The sequence below is a fragment of the Sus scrofa genome, chromosome 9 (genome assembly GCF_000003025.6).
Source record: "Sus scrofa isolate TJ Tabasco breed Duroc chromosome 9, Sscrofa11.1, whole genome shotgun sequence".
NCBI lineage: Eukaryota > Metazoa > Chordata > Mammalia > Artiodactyla > Suidae > Sus > Sus scrofa.
In genome coordinates, this window is record NC_010451.4 from 102,080,455 (window position 1) to 102,106,512 (window position 26,058).

The 26,058-nt window shown below is 41.6% G+C and overlaps 1 protein-coding gene across 14 annotated transcripts in view; it reads left to right on the top strand.

Moving 5' to 3' along the window:
- MAGI2 (membrane associated guanylate kinase, WW and PDZ domain containing 2) overlaps positions 1 to 26,058 on the top strand; it is a 1,324,507-nt gene that overhangs the window by 1,233,762 nt on the left and 64,687 nt on the right. For 13 of the 14 annotated variants that reach the window (XM_021102528.1, XM_021102530.1, XM_021102529.1 and 10 more), the window contains one exon: positions 22,642 to 22,780. In XM_021102528.1, coding sequence (XP_020958187.1) covers positions 22,642 to 22,780 — 139 coding nt within the window. Of the gene's footprint in view, positions 1 to 22,641; positions 22,781 to 23,821; positions 24,666 to 26,058 lie in introns of those variants that run through there. The other variant, XM_013979797.2, reaches the window with a different exon arrangement.

Genomic DNA, 26,058 nt, shown 5'->3' on the forward strand with positions numbered 1-26,058 from the left:
TTAGTAGCTGAGTAAACTCAACTTCCTCATTGCAAAATGGAGAGATCAAGACATACTTACCTTACAGAGTTTTTGTAACAATTAAATGAGGTAATTAATATAAGTGCATAGCCCTGCCTGGGGTGTTCTTGGTCATCAGTAAATTTTTTAAGGATGATGATGGTGAAAGAGAGAGAGAGGAGGAGAAATGATGATTGATTATGATCAAATGACTCAATCCCCACTCTTTGGAAATACGTTTATGATGACAACATGGATCAATAACTCAGAAACAGAACTGACTGTGATACATTGTAATTATAATAACTATATTTCAAAAACTGAAGTGTGGTCTGAAAAGCAAATGAATCCAAGAGCATATTAGAATCTAATATTAGAAATCAAGAGGAGTTCCTGTCGTGGCGCAGTGGTTAAAGAATCGACTAGGAACCATGAGGTTGCAGGTTCGATCCCTGGCCTTGCTCAGTGGGTTAAGGATCTGGCATTGCTGTGGCTGTGGTGTAGGCCGGCGGCTACAGCTCTGATTGCACCCCTAGCCTGGGAACCTCCATGTGCCGCTGGAGCGGCCCAAGAAATGGCAAAAAGACAAGAAAAGAAAGAAAGAAAGAAATCAAGATTGTCCCAGAAGACCTAAGATAGGCAATCCCAATGGCTATAATAGAGGCATTCATCATTTCCCGGAAGGAAGACCAATTTTATCTTGGAAAGAGTGCCTAAAGGAGATGATATTATTTGAGTGGGATCCTGATGTGTCTTCAACTGGGGACTATGAGGAAAGAGAGGGGAAATTGCAGATAACAGGGGTAGTATCATGGAACAGGAAGGAAGACATGGCCCTACCCCCCAGGTGCCTTTTGATTATATGGAGAAGACTGTAGATAATCCTCAGGACTCCACAAACTCTGCTAAGGTAGGAATGGAATCTGGGAAAATAGATGGGGATAAAGTGAGTAGGAACCTGATACCACCCCATAGCCACACCTCCGTTTCAGTCAAAGCAACTTTGCTTTTATGTATCATTTATTGTTGTTCTCAAGTCAGATTTCACTTGTAAAAGATTTTCCATTGCTTATTGAAAAGAGGGCGAAAACCCATAATATCAGGAAGTATGCTTAGCCCTCTGCTTTGGAACTACTCCCCATGGCCCTGTTGGTGATCCTATGATGACTTTTGCTTTGGTTCTTTTCTTGCAAAATTGTCTGAGTTCTGCTTGGGACAGAGGTCAGTGGTATTGGGGACATCATTCAGGACTGAGATCCAACTTTGTTTCAAAGGGCAGAGGAAGTTGTGGGGCAAATACAACCCAGCCCTGAATGCAGAGTGGTGTGGTTCAGATTGCGGTTCAGGATCTTTTGTGGGGAAAAGGAAGCCCTCCTGAATGTCAGCTAGGAGTTGAGATATGACCTTGAATGGTAGATATTAGATACCCAAGAAGAGCACTGTTGCAAAGTTTACAAAGTATACATGGCAGCCTCCCAGACTGGCCCTAGAAGGATGTAGTGAATAGGTAAGCTCCTTTGGGATAGGATTGTCTCATGTCTACGTTCCTTAAATTTCTGAAGGTATATTAGAGAAACCTCTAGAGAGAAAAAAAAAAAAAAAAAAAACCACCCTCTGATGTGTTGTATCAGAAACAGAATGTCATCATCTAAGAATGTTATCATTGTAAGAAGAGTCTAGGACTCTGTGAATTACAAAGGTTTAAACTCTCAGTTGTGTTCGTATCCCCACTCATTTCTTGCTGACCTTTTAAAATAGGCTACGCTGTTATATTATCATTGGCAGATCAAAGTGTCTGGGAATGAAATGAATCTATGTAAATATTCCATTTAGCTCTCAGATATCCAATAAAACTTACATTTAGAAAAGGTAAACTAGATGATGAAAATGCCTTGGAAGTGTCCAAGGGAATATGACCACAGTTAGAAAAATGGGACAAAAAAGAATGTGTGTGTGTGTGCGCACGCGCGCTCGCAAATGACTGCGTAACTGTGCTCTATAGCAGAAATTGGCAAAACACTATAAATCAACTATACTTTTGTAAAAAAAAAAAAGTATGTCATAGCTTTCAGTGCTAACAGAGATACTATTCTTGATGCTGCAAAGCGAGTTATGCAGGAAGCTCTTACATTATACTTTTTTTTAGAGCTCACATGTGTCGTGTACTTCTATAAGAGAGGCCAAATTCTACCTTTTTAGTGATAAATTATTACTTTCAAAAATGATTGAGAATATCTAATTTCGAAAAGGGAAGGAATGGTTTTTAAAATCTCCCTTGGTAATTCTGTTGCATAGCCTTAGGTAAAACCCACTTTTGAATAGGCTGAAATAGGCAATTGAGCATTAAATAGACCACTATTGTAAAATATACAATAGAAAGCCAAGAAAATGGTTAAACCTTAATAACTCAGTTGTTTCCTAAATATTTCACTAAGAAAATTACAGGTAAAAATAATTTATTCATATTTACATGTGTATAAATTAATTTAATTCTTTCAAAAAATACTTTTAATTTTCTAAAGATCTCAAACAGCTATGGATTAACTTCTAGTAAAACCTTGGTCTGCAAATTGCAATTAAAATATTTGAGTTAGTAATTGGTTCTTAACGCATTTCATGATACTTCATAAATGAAGTAGTCAGATTAAATGTAGATATTGTTCTTAAACCTGAAATTCTGATAATTATTCACTGTACATAACCTAAAGATTTGAGAAATTGTTTGTATTTAAAATGAGAGTAAGTGTAAGACTCTAAAACATCTTCAGTCTTATGAGATTTCAAGATTTGTGTATAGGGTTATAGTAATTGAAACAATGATGAGAGTTCCCATTGTGGCTCAGCCAGTTAAGAACCTGACATAGCATCTGTGAGGATGCCGGTTTGATTCCTGGCCACACTCAGTGGGTTAAGGATCCAGCATTGCTGCAAGTCGCAGCATAGGTTGCAGATGCGGGTCCTATCCATTGTTACTGTGACTGCGGCACAGGCCCCGGCTGCAGCTCCAATTCGACCCTAGCCCAGGAACTTCCATATGCCACAAGTGTGGCTACCTAAAAAAAAAAAAAAAAAAAAAAAAAGTTGGGATCCCGAACACCAAATCACAGATCAGACATTGCTTAATGATCTCAGGATCAGAACACATGACATTCTGTTTCTGAAAACCTGTTTCCTGCAGACTAAAAGAGCTTGTAAGATTTTAGCCACTTCAGAAATATATCAATTTAGATAACTCAACAAAATAATAATAATAATATTTTTTTTTTAATGATGGGAATGCTGGCACAGATGCAGCCAAGTTGATGAAAGGCCACTCTGGGGAGCTCAAAAGAAGACTGACAGGGATGGAGACTCATATTTGGTTGAGGCAGCATTACAAACAGGGGGTGAAGGACAGATTTTCCATAACTAGTGCTAGGACAAATGGTTGTCCATACAGATAAAAATTAATCTCTACTTCATGCCATACACAAAAATCAGCACCTGGTGATTAAAGATTGAGTGTGAAAGGCAAACTATGAAAACCTTTAGAGGGAAATATAGGAAAACATATGTATATCATTTGGCTTGAAAATGATTTTTTCAGCAAATCACAAAAAGCCCAAACCACCATAGGGATATTACTGATAGATGTGATTCCATTAAAATTTTAAACATCCCTATGACAGAACACCATGAACCAAGTGAAAAGACAAGCCTCCACATTAAGGAAAACATTTGCAATACATAAGACAGACCAAGGCACGCTATCCTGAACATATAAATAATAAAGAGCTTTTATGATTAATAATAAAAAGACAACCCAATGAAAAAAAATGGACAAAGTCCATAATGAAGAAATTTATGAAAGAAGAGACTCAAATGGCTATATCTGCAAAGATGTTCAGCAACAGGGAAAGGCAAATTAAAGCAATATGAGCTTTTTTTTTTTTCCCATCCTGTGGCATATAGAATTTCCCAGGCTAGGGATTGAATCAGAGCTACAGCTGCCAGCCTAAGCCACAGCAATGAGGAATCCGAGCCACATCTGCAACCTATACCACAGCTCACAGCAACAACAGATCCCTGACCCACTGAGTGAGGCCAGGGATGGAACCCACATCCTCACGGATACTAGTCAGATTCGTTTCCTCTGTGCCACAACAGGAACTCCCAATAAGAGCATTTTTCCTCCATCAGATTGGCAAATGTTGAAGAATCTGGCAATTCCAAACACTGGCAAGGATGCAGGCAACCGGAAACTCTTATTCACTACTGATGTTAAAGTAAATTGGTGCTGCCACTTTGGAGAGAAATTCAGCAACATCAGATACATTCAGAAATGCACATACATACTGTTAGCCAGCACCCCATTGCTCTATGTGTACACCCTGTTTCTGCTCATATATACCAGGACACATTTCCAACAATGTTTATTGCAGCATGGTTTTTAATTGCAAATGTTGAAGGTGGGGGAAAAATCCTAAATGTGCATCAGTAGAACAAAAAAATATGAACTAAAGAATATTTATACAACGGAGTATTATATAGTAGTTAAAATGAATGAACTATACCCTTCTAGTACATGAATAGATTTCAACAACATAATGATGAGTTAAATTACACCAAGTTACAGAGTTAAATTTGTAGTGCTATTTACATAAAATGTAAATACTTGCAATATTATATATTATTTATGGTTGTATATGTATGAAGTAACAGTCATAAAAAGAAGAACAAGCATCAACTACAGAATAGTGGTTACCTTCGTGGGCAGGGGAATGAATTCAGGAACCATGCAGAGAACTCCAACTCTATCCATAAGATTTTCTTATTTATGCCAAAGAGTTTGAAGCAAATGTCACTCAATGTTAACTTAATTAAAATCTGCTTGGTGAGTAAAAGGATGGAAGTTTTATTACTCTCAACACTTTTTTTTTTTTATCAAATGCTTTTCCTTTTTTTTTTTTGGTGTATTTATAATGATTTTCATTTTTTCCATTATAACTGGTTTACAGTATTCTGTCAATTTTCTACTGTACAACAAGGTGACCCCATTTCACATACATGTATACATTCTTTTCTCTCACATTATCCTCCATCATGCTCCATCACAAGTGACTAGATACAGTTCCCAGTGCTACATAGCAGGATTTCATTGCTAATCCATTCCAAAGGCAAGAGTTTGCCTCTATTAATCCCAAATTCCCAGTCCACCCCATTCCCTCCCCCTCCCCCTTGACAACCACAAGTCTGTTCTCCATGTCCATGATTTTCTTTTCTGTGGAAAGGTTCGTTTGTGTCATATATTAGATTCCAGATATAAGTGATGTCATATGGTATTTGGCTTTCTCTTTCTGTCTTCCTTCACTCAGGATGAGAGTCTCTAGTTCCATCCATGTTGTTGCAAATGGCATAATTTTGTTCTTTTTTATGGCTGAGTAGTATTCCATTGTGTATATATACCACATCTTCCTAATCCAATCACCTGCTGATGGACATTTGGGTTGTTTCCACGTCTTGGCTATGGTGAAAAGTGCTACAGTGAACATGCGGGTGCATGTGTCTTTTCCAAGGAAAGTTTTGTCCCGATATATGCCGGGAGTGGGATTGCTGGATCATATGGTAGTTCTATGCATGGTTTTCTAAGGTACCTCCATATTGTTTTCTATAGTGGTTGTACCAATTTACATTCCCACCAACAGTGCAGGAGGGTTCCCTTTTCTCCACACCCCCTCCAGCATTTGTTATTTGTGGACTTATTAATGACGGCCATTTTGACTGGTGTGAGATGGTACCTTATAGTAGTTTTGATTTGCATTTCTCTAATAATCAGTGATGTCGAGTATTTTTTCATGTGTTTGTTGGCCATAGTACATAATAGTACATTAAATAAAAACAAAAGAAATTTTTCATCATGGGTTTATTAATTGGGGAAGGGTTCTCAAAAAGTCAAGTGTGAACTTCACTCTACCCACAAGTGTACAAGGCACCCATGACAATTAGTTGATTTTCCTGAATTTAAAGCTCCATGAGTGGGCAAATTTTTTTCTATAAATAGCCAGGGAGTAAGTATTTTTGGCTTTGTGGACCATACAGTCTCTAACATAACTACTCAACTCTACCATGGTAGTACAAAAGCAGCCATAGCAATATGTGAATGAATGAGTATGACTGTGTTCCAATCAAATGTTACTTTAAAAAAAAAACAAAAACAAAAAAAACCTGTGGGCTGGATTTGGCAAGAGAACCACTGTTTACCAACCCCTACTGTGAAGTCAGTCCAGACTATAGCCCCAATTTTTAGTATTTTATATATTCGAGTTTAAAGTGAATTTGAAAGTCTCCTATTGAATGAACTATAACAGGACTAATGTTTATTGAATGTTTACTGTGTCTCAGGCACTGTGCTAGGTTTACGTGTATTTCTCATATGATCTTCTCAGCAATCTTAGGAGATAGACACCATCATCGCCCCCATTTTCAGATGAGGAAACTGGTACTTACAGAGGTCACATGACTTGTCTAACATCTCTGAGTTAATAAATGATGTTAGTCATAAGATGCAAATGCAGGACTCCTAATCCCACCAAAGCCCACTTAATTACATTGCTACACTCTTTCCCTCTGCAGTGTTATCATGCCTTTGCAACATAAATCATCTAATTAAACAACCACAATTTAGAAAGCAAAACATTGTGTCAGAATAAAACCTGACATTTTAGAACCTATCAACACATATGTACATGTGAGTCAGTAACCCATTTCTTATAGAAGCTCCTGTCTGATAAGAACTTAAAAAAGAAATGAAAAGGAGGTCACTTTTCAGTTATTCAAAGTGAGGATGAGTAAGTAAAATTAATAGACAATCTACAAGCTTCATCCAGCTCCCTGTTTTATTTTGTTGTTCCTCTCCATGTGGTAGGATGATATAAAAGCCTAGCTTAGATTTTTCCAGTTTCCTAGGAAACAGTGATTTCAGACCACAACTGTGGCTGAAAGACTAAGTTCCCTGAGAACTTAGAGAATCACCAATAGTGATTGGCAGGGTCAGCTGTGGGAGGTGCTATTTCATAGAGCCAGCCCCACTCATTTGTCCTTCCCTACACTCGGCCAAAGCAGAGTAGAAGCAAGAGATCTCATTGGGAGAGAACAGAGTTTGTCAAGCATTAATTATCCCTTCTCCTCACACCACCCACCATGAGGGAAAGAGGTATTAGGTAGTTCTTTTGCCTTCCTTCAAGACTGGGGAGTCTTGAACTATCTTGCCCCCTACCCCGTGGGAGACCCATGACTGTTTCTTGTTTTGAAGTGGTTAAGCTTTTGAATCGGTAGAGACCTGATGAGCTGGAGAAGGGAGAAAAATACAGTGGAAATATAAAAAGCAAAGAGAGGGACTTCTGGGGCAGCCTGCGCTCCCACCATCTCCCGTGAGTTGAGTGAACATTACAGAAGGTGATTTGAGGCTTAGGCCATCTTTCAGAAGGGATAATTTCTGGACAAGAGACCCCTGCTGAAAAGAGGCTGTAAGTTGTACTATCTGCGGTGGAGGAAAGGGATGCCAAATGGACAAGGAAGAGACCAGCCTTATCTGTGTCTCACAACATAGAGAGGGAACTGCCCGTTAGCTTTTTTTTTTTTTTGCTTTTTTAGGGCCGCGCCCATGGCATATGGAAATTCCCAGGCTAGGGGTTGAATAAGAGCTACAGCTGCTGGCCTATGCCACAGCCACAGCAACAAGGGATCCGAGCCACATCTGCGACCACAGCTCATGGCAATGCTGGATCCCCAACCCACTGAGCAAGACCAGGGATCAAACCCACATCCTCATGGATACTAGTGGGATTCACAATGGGAACTCTGGAACTGCCCACTAGTTCTTGCAAAGAAGTGACCCAAAACATCCTCAGGGGAGAGGCAGCATTTGGATGCCCATTAATTTAAATTCCCTGGGGACATAAATCTTGTCTTCCTTTATTGGCACATAGCCCCAGCACCTAGAAGAGTCCTGGGGCACAAAGTCACCGCTCAGTTAAGATTAAGGGAGAACAGGAGTTTCCATCGTGGCTTAGCAGTAACGAACCCCATTAGTATCCATGAGGACACAGTTTCAATCCCTGGCCTCTCTCAGTGGTTAAGGATCTCGTGTTGCTGTGATGTAGGCCAGCAGCTACAGCTCCGATTTTATCCCTAGCCTGGGAACTTCCACATGCCATGGTTGTGGCCCTAAAATAAATTTTTTTTTTTTAATTTTAAATTAAGGGAGAGCAGAAACAAAAAGAACATAGCAGACCTGCCGCTAGTAACTCTTCCGTCACTCCTGAGAATGTTGTCCCTCTTACATTACCCTCCCTGTCATCAGAGCTTCCCTCGTAGCCTGGGGAAATGAGGAAAAATGAGGGGCTGGGGAGAGGGGAGAACCAGATCCCTTCCCTGCTTATATAGCTCAGCCTTTAGCTAATAGGGCAGGGGATGGGGGAAGCTCTTAATTGAAGGTAAGGTTGCAGCACTAACTGTAGTATACTTTCTAATAGCTAAAAGTGCTGAAAAAATAATGGAATTGGAATACTACCAGCAGTAAAGGGGAGAGGGGTTAACAGGGCACAGGTGGTAGTAGTTATTAGAAAAATCAATCAATCACGCTTTCATACCTCAGTGACTGCAAACACTTGAATCAAACAAGTTACATTAATAATGTGATATCCTTGGAATACAAAGGTGATTAGAAAACAAGGATTCTCCATCCAGACAAGCCTGCAGAATTGTTTTTCTAGGAATGGTGATGAATTTGGAAGCTTCCATTTACACGTTTGTACTCAGTCCCTTTGTGACAAGTGGCCCATATTTGTAAAATGACTAGACAGCATCATGCCAAAAGCAATGCAAGACTGTACAGAGACAATAAGGGAAGGGTCCGCTTCCAAAAGTAGCAGCATAATGATGAACTGAGGCAGGTTTAGGAGGCCATCACCGAGAGACATCCAAGATAACTAAGGGAGGAATTCCCATCGTGGCTCAGTAGAAACAAATCTGACTAGCATCTACGAGGACGCAGGTTCAATCCCTTGTCTCGCTCAGTGGGCTAAAGGATCCAGCGTTGCCGTGAGTTGTGGTGTAGGTAGCAGACATGGCTCAGATCCCGAGTTGCCGTGGCTGTGGCGTAGGCCATTGGCTACAGCTCCAATTCGACCCTTACCCTGGGAACCTCCATGTGCCACGGGTGCAGTCCTAAAAAGACCAAAAAAAAAAAGGTGATTAAGGGAGTTCCCTTTGTGGCACAGCGGAAACTAATCTGACTAGTATCCCTGAGGATGTGGGCTTGATCCCTGGCCTCGCTCAGTGAGTCGGGGATCCGACATTGCCATGAGCTTCGGTGTAGGTCACAGACATGGCTCAAAACCCGAGTTGCTGTAGCTGTGGTGTAGGCCAGCAGCTCTAGCTCTGATTCAGCCTCTAGCCTGGGAACTTCCATATACCATGGGTACAGCCGTAAAAAGCAAAAATAAATGAATAAATGAATGAATGAATGAATAAATACCAAAGATTACCAAGGAGCCAAAGACAGAAACACAGAAAATATACTCAAGGAAGTGAAGTCAGGATCAGAGAGAGGATCGTGAGGTGGATCCAAGTCATTCGTGAATGCTCACCCCCACGAAATGTTAAAGGAACCCCTCCACCCCGTATGAAAGGGTACAGTCCATGGATGGTAGCCAAGCTAACTACCTATGCAATTTTTAACCTGTTATCTTGGTACCAAAGGCACTCACTGTGTATGATGCATACGTTAATCAGCTCCCAATGTAAAAAAAAAAAAATTAGCTTTTCATTTACCAAAGTTAATTTGAATTCTTCTTTGTTTTCTCTAGCTCATAATGTGTTTGCTTTGTTTGAGAATTAAATGAGATAATGCTTCTAACCTGCCTAGAAAATATCTGGTAGAAAACTATGTTCAGTAAGTGCTAATTACTATGAAGTGTCCGTTTTTTTCACCAGGGTGGTTCACACCTGTATAACACGTTCTTGGCTAATTGCAGGTTTAGTGAACAGAAATAAATCAAAATGCGTGTTTGTAGTAGCAGAAGTATAAATGTTCACACCGAGAACTGAAAATAATTTGGCTAGTTAAGAAGATGCCTGATAGAGTGATATCACTTTGCCGGCCTCTTCCAAATAATTAATTATGAAATTTATGAAATAGCAGCAAGTGGTGCTTGCTCTGAAGTGAGCCCGGAGCTGTGAAGATGGAGGGTGGCTCATACAGCAGATCCCCATATGTAGTCAGCTCCCAGGACCTCACACCAAATTGCATTTCTTTTCCACCCAAAACTCTCTGCATTTCATTGGAGGCAAGGGTCATTTTGAAAGAATTTGGTTAGGAATAGAGGGAACAAAATGACCGTGAATCAGGCTACCAGTGGAAAGTCTCTTTTTGAAAATGGCCGACTTGCTGTGGGATATAAGTGGATTCTGAGAACAGCCACAGTTACATTAATCAGACAGTTATTAACCTAAACTGCAAAGTGGGGAAAGTTCAAAAAGTGCATTGTGAAGCTACAGTAAACCAGAAGCTTTTTATTCTAGTGATTTAAGAAAGCCTTGCATTTTTATTTCCAATTAACCTATCAATAGTGATGTCACTTAAATACTCCTAAGGAATATTATCTCCTCATTATTGCCAGAAAACATGCTGCCCAATTTCATAGCTCAGCTGTTCTCATGCATGGATGGCCAATCTGAATTAACTTGAACAGAAACAAGACTTTTAGACACTCGGCTACATTCCTAGCTGTAAAATTTAAGTAATTAATATGTGACTTTAAATAGTAAAAGAAAATAAAGTGGATAATGCTTATTTTGTGCATCAAAATGATAGTGTTACCATGATACCCTTTCTGTTTATTCATTCAGTGTTAGCATATCAGTCGAAAAAATTATTGTAATCCACACATCCATTGCCAGTATAATTGAATAGGGTGGCGAGGAGGAAAGTTCCCCTGGAGAACTCCCTTAAAATTAAACCCTTAAAGAAAGACTGTACTTTCAGTATGACCAAACAAAGACAGCCGACCCAAGACATGAGTTTTCCAGCTTCGGATAAGATTCCTTGTGCCTCTTAAAATTCTGCACATCATTCTGTTCATCCGAAAGTTTGACGCTACAAAAATAACATTTAGTCATAGAGAAAGTGGCTGAAGTGATCAGGGAGGCTTCGAACCACAACTTATTCACAATTACAGGTATTTCCATTCCACCTTTAATCAGACCTTCTTTCTCATCCTAATCATGCTGAATGAACCTGGACTTCAAACCTGTTTGTGACACCTGATTATCTGTATATTTTTAAACAATAGTCCAGAGCTTAGTAATGAATAACAAACATGTTAAATACATTCTTGTTTCTATAGAAGGAACTCTGACCTAACTAACCCCCCCCTCACCTCCAGCATGCCTCTCTCCCCTTCTCAGCAAAGCTGAAGCAGCCTCATGAAGCATAGGGAGCTCTGTATTTCTCCTGGAAGCTCAGAGTCCTTGCCTTAAAGTAAGGATGATAGAAGCCAGAGATAAAAAGATTAGTAAGATGGACTCTTGGCCTTCAATGGCCCTGTGTATGACTTTGTGTGTAGTGGATGTATTGTCAGCAACTGCTGCCTTTATTTCCTTTACCCCCAAGTCAATCAGGCCATCATTCTCTCTTGTCCCTCCCCCACCTCTCCCTCTCTTTCTTTCATGTACATGTTCCTGCTCTTTCTCTCGCTCACTCTCTCTCTCTCACACCCCCCAGTCAGTGCTGTGCCAAATGCTACAAAGGATATTGTAGAAATGTAAATCACCATCTCTGCACTCAAACTGTACTTTGGGAGGTATAATTATGTCTCATATGAATTTATTTTCCAGTACTTCTTACAGAACTCTGTAAATGCAAAAATTAATATGTCTCCTTTCAGCCAGTGAGGCCAACACAGGCATGGTTATATCAGAAAGAAAAGAGATGCCTCCACCTTGTGGCTGGGTCTTCTTCCACCAATTCCTGGGAAAATCCTGCTCTGCCTAAGCAGATAGAAGATGGTCTTGTTTGCTTGTACCTACTTGCTCCCCTTCATTTTGTAACAGGTATTAGGGACTTCTGCTTAGCCCTTGTTCTCAAGGAATTCAAGGTTAGCCTTGGCCAAAATGAAGTAAATACCATTTATTCATTTATTTAAGAAATGTCAATGCTCTCATCCTGTGCTCAGCAATTAGTCAGCAGTGGAAAATAATCATGAGCAAGGCACAGAACTGCTCCCAAAAGGTTCTGACCCCAAAGCCCCTGTCCCTTAAACTCCCACACACTCTCGACTCCCACGTGGACTCTTCTTCCATTACTTATTTCATACCTTACACAATAATAATTTTTGTCCCCACTACAAGTAAATTTTTATTAGTCTTTTTTTTTTTTGGGGGGGGGGGAGGGGGTCCATTCCTACAGAATGTAGAAGTTCCCAGGCCGGGGATTGAACCAGCACTACAGCAGTGACAATGTCAGATCCTTAACCCACTAGGCCACCAGGGAACCCCTTCTATCTATTATTTTTTGAGGTAGTGTGTTACCTATTACTGGATGGTACAAAGATATCATCCCTCTTTCCAGGAGTTTATAATGTTGTAGGTGCAGAAATGGTGGTGGGGAGAATAAATACACAGATGACTAGAAGAAGAGGCAGGGGTGCACTAAGTGCTATAAGAGAGCCATGGCCAGGATGCAGTAGACACCTAGAGAAAGGAGATGAAATCTCCCCTAGAGGGGCCAGAGACAGCAGCATCATGGCAGGGTTGAGTAGAGCCCTGAAGAATGGGCACGATTACAAGATGAGACTGGAGGAGTCGGGGAGAATGACAGGAGAAACTAGCAGAGGTGACAGCAGGAGCAGAAATACAGGGCTGGGAGCACCCAGCAAGAGTGAAGGAATAAGAAGTAGGCCAGATTAAAGCCAAGAGAATAGTGGGGATGAGCTGTAAGGCTGAGGGCACAAGGTCCTAGTTGATCTTCTCTGCATAGCAAGGAGTTTGGATTCTCTTCAAGAAGTGGGGGGGAGGAGGATAGATGTCTGAAGAGGAGAGAGATCAAAGAAGAGGTGAGCTTCAAAAGATGACTGTGGCAGCCATATGGACCAGAAGAAAAGGGGGAAGAGGAGTTCCCGTCGTGGCGCAGTGGTTAACGAATCCGACTAGGAACCATGAGGCGAGGGTTCGATCCCTGCCCTTGCTCAGTGGGTTAACGATCCAGCGTTGCCGTGAGCTGTGGTGTAGGTTGCAGACTCAGCTCGGATCCCGCGTTGCTGTGGCTCTGGCGTAGGCCGGCGGCTACAGCTCCAATTAGACCCCTAGCCTGGGAAGAACCTCCATATGCCGCAGAAACGGCCCAAAGAAATAGCAAAAAGACAAAAAAAAAAAAAAAAGAAAGAAAAAAAAAGAAAGAAAAAGAAAAGGGGGAAGAGAGGAATGATGTATAGAGAATGGAGGCAAGAGAAATGGGAAATGACAGGCTGGAGACAGCATGGGAGTGGAACTGATGGGGCGTGGAGGATGACCGGATGCAAAGGCAATGCTGACATCTTCAGCAATTTTAAAAAGCACATTCAGCATATTGGAATATTTCTTACCCCTGTGGCTCCAGGCCAGGGGTGGTAATGACATCTGCCATACAAATCCTGTGGTGCCTCAACAGCTCCCTTTGGTTGTCTTAATCCTGCCCACATCTCTGAAATAGTCCCATCCTTAAGTTATCTTCAGAATCCCAGCTGACTGATACACCCATGTGGGTCCACCTTTCATTCCAGTTCACTCTGTCAACATCAGATCTAGAACTGGTGTACCCCTGTGTGGGCACAGGCACACACACACAGGGTAAATGCAAAGGCAGTTTGCAAGTAGGTCAGCTTCAGGAAAACAAGGGGCAGTTATCTTGTGCCAATATAGCAGTCATTGCACAAAGGCCTGTGCTTGCATCTGGAAAATAAATCTATCTGATTAGATAAGTATGCAGAATAAGAGTCCCTCATTTTCATCCAGGGAAGGGAAAACACAGCCTACATGGAGTCCGCAAGGAAAGTTTCTTTTTGATTTGCTTTTGTTTATTTTTCAATCAACTAGGGAAATGGACTTCATGACCTAACAGAAGTGATTTCTGAACAAATGAGTAAGCCCCTGGCTGAGCTGCCAATGATAGCTTTCTATTCTTGCTCAGGCGGATAATTTTAAGATATTTCCCCGGTCTCCTCTTCTTGCCTGAGCAGTCACACTGGCATATGAAAATGGAATGGCTGGGCTTATTTTTGCCTTCGTGGAAAAGATTTTGCTTCAACCAGCTTGTCTTTAAAATCTCCTTCTTTGTATTCCCATCTGTCACCATACTTGCAGTTATCCCTCTGTCCTAGTTTAGGGTTCGGATTATCTGGCCAGCCTTCAAGGAGGTCCTTTTTCTAAGAACTAACTATTTATCAAAATTGTAGAATTAAAAATAGCTTTAATATCCTATAAGAATTCCTAAAAGGTAGTACTTACCAAACCAACAGAAGATTTGGAGGTTTCTTAACCTCTCAGTGATATTTTCAGAAAACTACTTGCTTCCTTTTTCCATTAAATACATTTTTTAGCAGCTCAGCAGCTTTTCTCCTAGATTCAGTGTAAAGCGCTTACCACTATATTTCATTTTTTTCTCTCTTATGCTGACAATGATGATGATAATAACTACCACAAGTAATAATAACTGATTATATTTGTATAGTTTAGAGTTTACAAGGTACTTACATACACTGTGTTATTTGATAATGGTCAGGTCTGCTTGACCTGAAACCAAATTTGAAACTTTTTTTTCTTTTTTTTTTTTTTTTTTTTCTTTTTTTTGCCATTTCTTGGGCAGCTCCCATGGCATATGGAAGTTTCCAGGCTGGGGGTCCAATTGGAGCTATAGCCACCGGCCTACACCAGAGCCACAGCAACGTGGGATCCAAGCCACGTCTGCAACCTACACCACAGCTCACGGCAATGTCAGATCCTTAACTCACTGAGCAAGGCCAGCGATCGAACCTGCAACCTCATGGTTCTTAGTTGGATTCGTTAACCACTAAGTCACTACGGGAACTCCCTAAATTTGAGACTTTTTACACATCTTGCTTAAATTTGGTTTAAACAATAGAGAGCATGCAGTCAAAAAACAGCTTCTGAAAACTTTCTCCTTTCGATTGTTCCTCTCCATGGAACAAATACACATGGGTCTTCTTTCCCCGTGACTGCGTACCTGCCTTAGGAGAGCTTACAGTGTTGTGATTGCCAAGGTCAATACAGTCTTCCCTCAGTATCCATTCAGCCAGTGTTCCAGGACTCCTGCAGATACCAAAAGCCAAGGGTTTTCAAGTCTCTTAGATAAAATGGCGTATAAACTACTTACATACTTGACTATACTTGGTCATCTCTAGAGTTGATATTAGGTCATGATACCTAATATAATGTAGATGCTATGGAAGTGCTTGTAAATACAGTGGAAATACTATGTAAATTGTTGCTGGGCATGGCAAATTCAAGTTTTGCTTTTCAGATCTCTCTGGAATTTTTTTTTTTTTTGAATATTTTTAATTCACAGTTGGTTGAATCCTCAGATTTGAAACCCATGGTAATGGAGGGCCATGTTTTAAAGAAACCCTGGTGAAAGGCCCCCAACCCAGTCTGATGAGATCATAGAAGACTCTGTGGATACGAGCACACCTGAGGTCTATCCTAAGGGATGAGTAGGATTTAGCTATTTGAATGGGGAAAGGAAGATTCTTAACAGAGGAAATAGCTTGTGCAAAGGCCCAGAAAGAAAACTGCTTCACCCAGAAAGCATGCATATAGCAGGGGTAGGGGGATCTAGAGAAGGAGACATCCACACCATCTAAAAGCCCTAGAAGCATAAGATTTAGGGGGGTAAAAAGAGCCATCTAATAAAATTCCCTGTATGACACTGGTGTTGGTACTCTTTGACAAGAACAAAGGAAAAGTTTTGGTGAGAAAGATACTGATTTATAGAGTTGACTTCCACAACTGGGCTACTGCATCATCTTTAAAGTTCACATATACTTCCATGTTTTAATTTAGCAGATTTTAGAAGGAAGAATGAGAAATGGAAGCCCCTGAATGAAGCGCTCCCCCAGAATTTCCACCAAAGCTGCCCCCTGACCTCAGTGAGAAGCCAAGGCCCCACTGTGCCCAAGTCAAAGACTGAACATTTTTTGAGCTCAAACTAAATCTTTTCTATAAGGCAGATATACAAATAAGAAAACAAGGCATAAGGTACACCACCCACATCAAGGGGTAATCCCTCAGAACCCTGCAGGAGCCCCTTAACTTCTTGTTCCCCTCACCTTCATGACCCTTCCACGCAAGTATGTGCTCAGGTACAACACTGATTAAGGGCTTTTCTGCAAATCCACCAGGGCACTTTCACACTTCTCTTTGGAGAATGTTTCTTAAAAGATGTTGGGATATTTTCTTTCTTCCTTCTTTTCTTTCTTTCTCTCTCCTCCTCTTTCTTTCTCTCTCTCTATTCTTCCTTTCTGTCTTTCTCTCTCTCCCTCTTTCTTGCTTTTCTTTCTCTCTTTCCTTTCTCTCTCTCTCTCTCTCCTTTCTTTCTTTTCACTGCACCCACAGCATGCCGATGTTCCCAGGCCAGGGATCAAACCTAAGCAACAGCAGTGACAAAGCCGCTGAATCCTTAACCACTAGGTCACCAGGGAACCCCTGGGATGTTTCGAGCGATTACTGTCTAGAACATAATATGGAGTCTCAGACAGATTTCAACATATAAATTAATTGAGGTAAATAAAATCCACAGAGTTCCAGGCCTCTCAGAGAGGTATTTCAATTTCCAGTGAGATTAAAAGCTCTTTCTGAAAGAGCCTGCTGACTCGATGGACTCCTGTGACTTGCTAAGGCATTCGGACAGAGCAGTTTATAACCAGAGCCAGGCCCTGTGATAGAACTTAGATCCCATCCAACTCAATCCATCAGCAGTCTCACGGAGACATGGGAAAGTAACCAAAGCACTCAGGGTAACTTCTTGGAAGAGATTTTTACTGTAATAGTTATTAAATAATATCTAATAAAGGTGAATTGTGAAAATAGCCATGACACATTCAAGGTTACTCTCAAGTTGAAAATGAGCCCGTCCTTTGCTCCAGCAGGACCATTAAGGCCCAGGCTTCCTGGTGTCAGAGGCCCCAGTGGCAATGCCTGCGGCAGGTGGAAGGGAAGACCCTAATTCTAATTTTTTTCTTTTTTCTGCTTTCATTCAGACTCAGCCTTCCTTCCCCTTTCTCTCCATCATTTAGCATTTGTTTTCCATAGTGATAACATGCCCATCACTAACAATCTTTGTAGGTCACCATTACTGAAACCTCATTTGGTCTCCTGTAAGTACTACTGAAATGGTTATGGTTTGGCTACACGTGCCTAAGGCAGGATTTCAAGAAAGCTTTAAGGTAAGCAGAGGTGTAAGGAAGCTGAACTTTGTGTGTCATGAAAACGAAGACAGTTACTATAACTGAAAAGCAAACCTAACAGTCATTTACTCCGCCGTGACTAATCGAGGGCCGGCTTGTCAGGGATTGTGACAGGTGTAGATGGCACAAAAGCAGTAGGTATGGGTTTGCTGCTCTTGACAGGGTCAGAGTCAGCAGGAGAAACCAGCCTATCAGGGGAGAATTATGACGAAACTAACCTGTGACCTCAGATCATTAGCCACACACATGGTCCTCAGCTATGTCTCTCATGAAACAAGGATGAGAGAGATTGATTGTGGGTTGGCATGAAATTCTAAAGGAGCTCGATTCCTTACACCTAATTAGAATCTAGGATCACTTCAGTCACGTATAATCATGCGAGATATGTCCTTGTGGTGCAGGAGGTCAATTAACTGACTGCAACCAGGCAGGCATGTTTGTGGAGATGGCCAAGCAAGCTTTGAGCAGAAGCTACCATGACTTGAGGCTAAAATGAATTCAGGATTAATATATTCCTTATAAAGATTTAATTGAGCCAAACCAAATACTTTCTGTATGACTGAAGTACAAAAATGCATACAGTACAGAGTTGAAAGTTTTTTCTCACCACCTGAACTGCCTATGCAATACCAAAACTTTCACCTGCCTTAGCTTTCTAAGAAGAAGAGAAGTTTTACCTGCAGAGCCTCAAGCAAGTTCCAGGATTTGGTAATAGGTGTGTTAAAGAAAGATCTGCCAAGAGTGAGCAGAAATGTATGAGTAGAAATGCATGACTTGTTTAGGCTGGGCCAAGAGATGACAGTCTTACCTCACTCCGCCTTGCACCTGAGACACTGCTGTGCCCAAAGGAACACAGACAAAAGTATCTCTTCCATAGAGGGGGAAAATGGATAGCTAGAATTCATCTTATGGGCTTTGGTTGGTTTCCTACATTTGACGTCTCCCTGACTTGCATAAACAACACCACATTCCTGAATTACCTCTACCTGGTTTGGGTCTCTCTCTCTCTCTCCCTTTTGTCCTCCCTCTCTCTGTGTCTGTCTCTCTCTTCTCTCTCTCTCTCACACTACCACCATCCTCCTCCTCCTCCTCTTCTCTCTCTCTTCCTCTACCCCTCTTCTCCCCACCAGTCTCCCCCTCCTCCCCCATCTCTCTCTCTCTCAATTCTAACTAGAATTTGATACTTTAAAAATTCTCTAAGAGCAAATGGAGGAACTCTTTAAAATTTCCTTTTAGTAACGTAGCTCGGTTGAAGACCTCTCCATGGTGGTGGATGTGAAAAGGGAGATCACATCAGAGTCACAACTGGTCTTCTTCATCCCTGAAACGTTTGCCATTGGCTCCATCAAATGGACACGCCCAAACAATTCCCATGTGTGCAGGAAAGGGACTCTTCAAGTGGCTGCACCCTGGCAGCTGCCTGAAATCAGGCAAAATCTGAAGGGAACAAGAGAAGCTCTTCTCCCCCTGCCGAACCTGTCTTCTGATTCAGCCAGAGGCTAAGAGGATGGAAGTGAAAGGAATCACATCCTAAACATATTCAGGGAGCTCCCTATAAAATGACTACATAGAAGGCTGATATTGAGATGAAAATGAAAAGTAGACCCTTTTACCATTTATGTCATTTCGCAAGGGGAGATGACAGTCTTGAGGCTCTCAGTGAAGCCAGGAAAACTATCTCCGCTATTACCCTGGAATGGGAAGGGGCTTGGGAGGAGGCTGAAAGTCTTAGACAAGGGACCAAGGAACCACGATTCAACCAGCATCCGAGTTGTATTCAACCAGCTTCTGAGTTGTTTTCTTCTCCCTCTGAGGGGGTTCCTCGTGGAAAGCCGTCAAGTCAAAAGGTCAGCTTAGGCTCCCAGGACCTCAATAAAAATAACATCCTTCTCTCGTACTGGAGCGCAGTCCTGAAACGCCCACATAGGAGACTCCAGCCCAGCCCTTGTGCAGCCCTGGAACCCCTGTGCTTCTCAACCTCCGCGCAGTCCTCCAGCCCACCATTTCTCTCTCCCCTGCTAATTTTTTCTCCCTTAATTCTCAAAGCTCTCAGCGGGGGAAAGGGAAAACAACAAACAGACAAGAGAATGAAAACATTGAAAGTATCTCTATACTAAAGTACGTGACCAGAGTGCAAATGGCGTGACGAGTTCTATCACACCACTAGATTCCTTTCCCTTTCCACATGATTTTTGTTGAAATGGCAGTCTTGAGACAGAAGTCTCCTCAGGCTGTGTAGTCTGTCAAGGTTTGATTTTGGAGTTGAGAGTGCTTATAACTCTTTCCCCTGTGGTTCTCAAGATGAGCCATGTGAAAATGCTGTGTTCATTCATTCAAAAACACAGTGCACCCTGCACAAGATACAGAGACAAATGGGACCTGGTCCCTGCCCTCATTTATCCCATCATTTTCGTTCCCACAGCCCCCCAGTTTCTCACAACTTCAGCTCTCTTCTTGTCTCTCATTTTCTCTCCAGTCCACTTTTCATAATGTCTCAGGGAGATTTCTAAACACCACTCTGCTTCCCAGGTCAGGTTACCCCTGTTCAAAATGTTCAGTGCTTTGCTGTTGCCTTTAAAATAAAGCCCAAACTCCTGAGTGACAGAGTAAACTACTGGCGGTCCTCCCAAAATATACCATGCTCTCACATCTTAGGGTCTTTCATATGCTTCCCTCTCTACCTAGAATGCCTTTTCTCTTCATTCACCTGGGGAACTCCTCCTGATACTTCAAAACACAATTGAGATTGTCACCACCTCCAGGAAGCTCTCCTTGACTTCCAGCCCCACTCTCTCTAAAGTTAGATGGCCCTTCCTTTCTCTTCCCTCTGCACTTTGTGAATACCTCTCTCATAGCTAAGATATATTGAATTATAATTGTCTTGTTTATCCACTTTCTCTCCAACTAGACTGAAAATTTGTAAATAGAAACTACCATTTATGTCTCTTTACCTGATCTCCCTGGCAGACTGTCCAGCATGTGATCAGTGCTGAGAAATTGTCTGTGGAGTGAAGACGCTCAAAGTCTACGAGGGAAGACAGGCATAATTCTGTATTGAGATGTGATAGATAGCAGAGTGGGGTGCAGTGCTGACTGAACAGAGGGATTGAACACTTCTGTTGAGGAGAAGTCAGGGTCTAGCAATGCATGCCAGGGGAGAGAGCTTGGCCTTGAGGAAGGTTGGGGGAGCACTGGGCCTATAAGGAGGAGAAGGCAGGAGAACTGTGGCATATGGAAGGACCTAGATGCCTCGGTCAGCATCATGCCTGGGGGCCATGGGGAGGGCTGTCCCTTAGAAGAATGACAGTGGTGATGATGAGAAGATATCGGTGGGAGAGTGACAGAAGAGTATTAGAATAATCCGGGTAAGGCCCTGAATTGAGCTAGGAGCCCAGCAGGACCCCCAAGTTCCTGGTTTGGGTGGATGGTTGTGCTATTAACTAGGATTAGGAGTTGGGAGGGCAAAGTGCTCTGCGAGAAAGATGGTAAGTCGTCTGCTGATGCTGCTAGAGCAGCCCGCTGGGCATCTAGGTGAGGATGTTTAGTAATCTCCACACATGTGAGTCTGGAGAGAGTGGCCAGGAATGAAGACTCCATTCTAATAACTTCATTGGAACTTTTGTTTTATGTCTGCAGTTTAATACTGTGCTTTGAGGTTCTAGGCATGGGGGAGGACACCTGGGAGAGGAATAATGGGTCCTACTTCTGCCACTGGCTTGCCAGCTGCTGGGCTTCAGGCTGTGCCTGTTGCCTCCTGGGAAACAGCAAAGGAGACCAGTAAAGAAAAATGGTGCAAACAATGGCCCTAAAATAAGTTAATTTAGTCCTGTCTGTTGTGATTATTCTGTGGAATGTGAAGGTCGTGCCAATGGGCCAACCTCTTCCACTGCCTTAAAAACCACACTTCCAAAGGCCACCGAGCATACACGGGGACCGTCCTTACCTTCATTACACCGGAATCCTTGCCCCTTAGAGAATCCTTTTGGGGTCGAGTTGTCACTTCCTTGCTACAATAAAGACGTGTTTGTTCTTTCCTCCCACTTTGGGAGAAGGGGCTTATCCTAATACCCTCTTGCCATTGTGACATCAAGTTTTTGTTCCTGTTCTTACCCAGCCAGCAGTACCCACCTGGAGAGTGCTCCCCCATTGGGAGTGTATTTGCAATTCCGTCCGTGTTATTGAGTTTAGGCTGAGATCTGCTTTCTTTCAGGGACCCAACTAAAATTGCATTTTTGCAAAGCAACTCATTGTGCTTTTTCTGACTAATTTGTCTTAAGTGACTTGCACTGAAATGAACCATATTTTAATTCAGAGGTGCCTGACTGAAATGGTACTGTGGGAGTTACACGACGTGCTCATGGTGGAACCTCTTTTATTCCAAATATCTGTTCACAAAGGCTAAATGGGAATTGCTTATGGAACCCAGGCATTTCCCGCAATTCAAGAGGGATTGGTATTTAACCAAACAGTTTCTGGCAACCAGGTGTAAGCATGGCAAAGATTTAGCAAGGGCATTAGTCATGTGTGGAGAATGGAGAATCTCATCCTTAATTCAAAGCTTTGACTGTGATAGAAAATTCATCATCAAACTTGAATATCAACCAACCACTACTTACAAAGAAGGCGATATCACAATAGCACCCAGGGAAATTTAAATGATGCATAACAAAAATTCTCAGAGGGGCCCAAAAACCAATCATCCCATCCAACACGCTGAATTAGATGCTGCCTGAGCCCAAAGCTGGCTTGTATTCAATGAAAAGGCTTTAAAATATTTACTTCTTGATTCAAAGCAGAGGTGTCAGCTTATTTTGAATTGCACTATCAAACATATTTCCTAGTTTTTTTTAAAGAAAACCCTAAGTAGTTTAACTATGGCCCCTGCCATACTGGCTAAATCTAAGTGACATATCATTACAACCTCCATGGTCTAATATTTGAATTTCTGTAAAGATAAATAAAGTCTGGTGGTCAGATTGAAGATGCAGCCAGGGATTAGCCTCCTCTAAGAAGCAGCAGGCTGCAACCAAATTGTTCGGATGCCCTCTGGAAACTAGTCATCTACAGTTGCTTCTCTAATCTCTTAGAAATGCAACTTGAATAAAGCCATCTATAGCTGACTTGATGTTTCTTTAATTAACAGGTAGGAGATCAGATCATTGAAATCAATGGAGAGAGCACGAGAGACATGACACATGCCAGAGCAATAGAGCTCATCAAATCTGGAGGAAGAAGAGTGAGGTTGCTGCTGAAGCGTGGGACAGGACAAGTCCCAGAGTATGGTATGTTCCATGTCTCAATTCACTTTTTTTCTGTCTCTGCTGTGTACTGTAAATGCCTTTGCTTATTTATAAAACTACATCAGTTCTCTAGTTCTACCTAAATATCTATTCGGTGATCAATAGAATATCGATATATACACATATATATATTTAAGCACAAGATATATATGCATGCGAGCTATCTCTTTTGCTCCTGTATTTAGATAATGTTGAAAATAGCCAATATAGGACCTTTCGGGGCATCTCTGAGTGTGCTAGGAGATCCAGCCACATTTATATATTCGAACTTTTGTAATTTGACTGAAAGTCCTGGGTTCATTTGAGTCCACAGTAATTTATCTGTTATTTCCCATAATGGCTCATGCATCAGACCGTCCTGTGGGACATGTAACTGCTGCCAGGGGACAAGCAAGACCAAATCTTCAAGGTGTGAAGACTAAAACATACATTTCAGTTTATGCAATGGTTGCATCTCTTTGGCATTTAGGGATAGTCCAAAAACTCACTCTTAGGTTGTGTATCTGGATGTTTTTGAGGAAAGCTTTAAAATGCATTTTAATTAATAGATTTGCCTTCAGCAGTCTTTAATAGTGTTATTTCCCAATGGCCCATTTAAGGCAACACTGACATTATTCAAGTATATTGGAAACTGCTGTATGGTCCTTACTTGAAACGCAGAGAAACCTGAGCTGGTCTTTAATTATCTCAGGGAATGACAGAGAGGCAGACACAGACAGACAGACATTAATAAAGAGCAGTGCAGAGAATACCTGTCCAGATTAGGGAAATAGGAGCTAATTGCTGATCTGAATAAGTAGCTCAAATTGTTGATCTAGATAAAATTGACTCATTTTTCATCCCTCCACTCCTCACCCCCTCCAAAAAAAATCTAAATGATACTTTTTCTTCTCAAATTATGTTTTCTGCCTAAGTTACCTAATAAGAGACTGAACACTTCCTTATTCAGCAGGGCAGATATAGTCCGACATTCAGTTGAAATACCTGATTTGAAAGGTCATTAAATATTTTATGTTTTTCCAGGGTCTTGAACACACCCAAAGCCCACGAGAAGGGCTGGCAAGACCTCACAGCATTTAGGTAGGACAACATTTAGATGGTAAGACAGCGTTTAGAAATTTCTGTAGTGCTGGCTCTACGCCCAAGGAAATATTTCCTTCTAGCTTCCCATGCTTACTATTTGGATCTAATAAAATATTTTAAATTATTAATATTAGCAATAAGCACAGGCCCGAGTCTGTTTAATGGCACTGGCATCCACCCCTTTGCAAAGAATCAGAGCTCTTAAAATAGAATATCTTTTTGCACCCTTGAGCATGAAGGGATTCAGGAGTATGAAACCAACCTATGAGATCCCATCACTTCTGAAAAAGACTTCATTTTAAAGGTGTGTTTCACTCCATGGCAAAACCTATTTTTTATAACCAGGGATTCTCATAGAGTGAATGTTGATCTTATTGCCCTAACACATTAATCTTTAAAAAGTTAATTTAAACAACAAAGCTATCCTGAACTTTCTGTTCTTTTTGTAGAATCACTTTTTGGTCCCTACTCTTAGCATCTACCACACCAGCTGCTGCTCTACAGAGAGCAGTTAGAACAGTCCCTGATGACCAACGTGTGGCATAACCCAGATGCATGAGCACAAAGCTGCCCCAGAGCAAAAACATAAAGACATGTTTTTGAACAACACAAATATTCACGATCATGTTGACATTATCCCATTAGTTCTTGATGGCATCTGAAAATATCTAGTTCAGGGTAAATCCTAAAATTAACCAACAGGAGTTCCCGATGTGGCTCAGCAGTTAACGAATCTGACTAGCATCCATGAGGATGCAGGTTCAATCCCTGGCCTTGCTCAGTGGGTTAAGAATCCATTGTTGCTGTGAGCTATGGTGTAGGTTGCAGACACGGCTCAGATCCTACGTTGTTGTGGCTGTGGTGTAGGCCGGCAGCTGCAGCTCCAATTTGACCCCTAGTCTGAGAACCTCCACATGCCTCAAGTGTCGCCCTAAAAAGCAAAAAAATAAATAAATAAAAACAAAAAATAAAATAAAATTAACCAACACGGAGAGTTTGTTATGTATCTGGGCACACTTTTGAGGGACCCATCAAAAATACTGTTAACTCTAGTGCTATTGCAGAATTTCTTCTACATACATTCTTCTAAAATGTAACATTCAGTCATAGGCACTGATAATGATGGAGCTTGTCAGCTACTTTTATTTTTCCTTCTTATGGCTGAACCTGCAGCATATGGAAATTCCTGGGCTAGGGGTTGAATTGGAGCTGCAGCTGCTGGCCTATGCCACAGCCACAGCAAATAATGCCAGACTCGAACTGGCATCTGCCGCCTACACCAAAGCTTGTGGCAATGCTGGATCTTTAACCCACTGAGCAAGGCCAGGGATCAAATCTGCATCCTCACAGAGACAACATAGGACCCTTAACCTGCTGAGTTCCCATTGTGGCTGAGACAGTTTTGAAGCTACTTGTGGCTCAGCTACTTTTGAAGTTAGATTTGGCATAGATTTTGCCTGTAAAATAATTTTACAGATTATGTCACAAAAGAATAAATAGAGTAAAGCAATCTCCACTAGGGAAGTAAAAGAATAGTCATAAACTAAGTAAACATTAGTTCTTCAGGCAAATTTAGCTGAAATTAGGCATGAGAAACCAAGAAGTTTAGGGATCAGATCAACTTTTTTTTTTTTTTTTTTTTTTTTTTTTTGGCCACACTGGCAGCATATGGAAGTTCCCAGGCCAGGGACTGAATCTGAATCTGAGCTACAGATGCAACCTACACCACAGCTGTGGCAACACTGGATCCTTAACCCACTGTACCACAGTGGGAACTCCCAGATCAGCATTTTTGAGGATGATGCCATCAAAAAAGGATATTTCTAGACTCTCACAGCAACCAATGAGGAAGCTGTTTCAGGGTCCCCAAGACCACCCCACATTCAAATATTTGCTTATAAGATTTGTGGGGCACAGAATACGATTTTCACTCACAGTTCAGATTTATGACAATGATCCAGTGGGATCATCAAGGGAAGAAACACAGGTGGAATCAGAGGCATCCACACACTGGCTTCCTTATGCTTTCCATCTCCTAGGAGGGGTCACCCAGAGAGCATTCTTCCTACAAGCAACAGAAACACAGCAACATACGTGCGATGATGTTGCTGCCCAGGAAAGTTCCTTAGAGACTAGGCACCCAAGGCTTTTCCTGGGGGATGGTCATGCAGGCACCC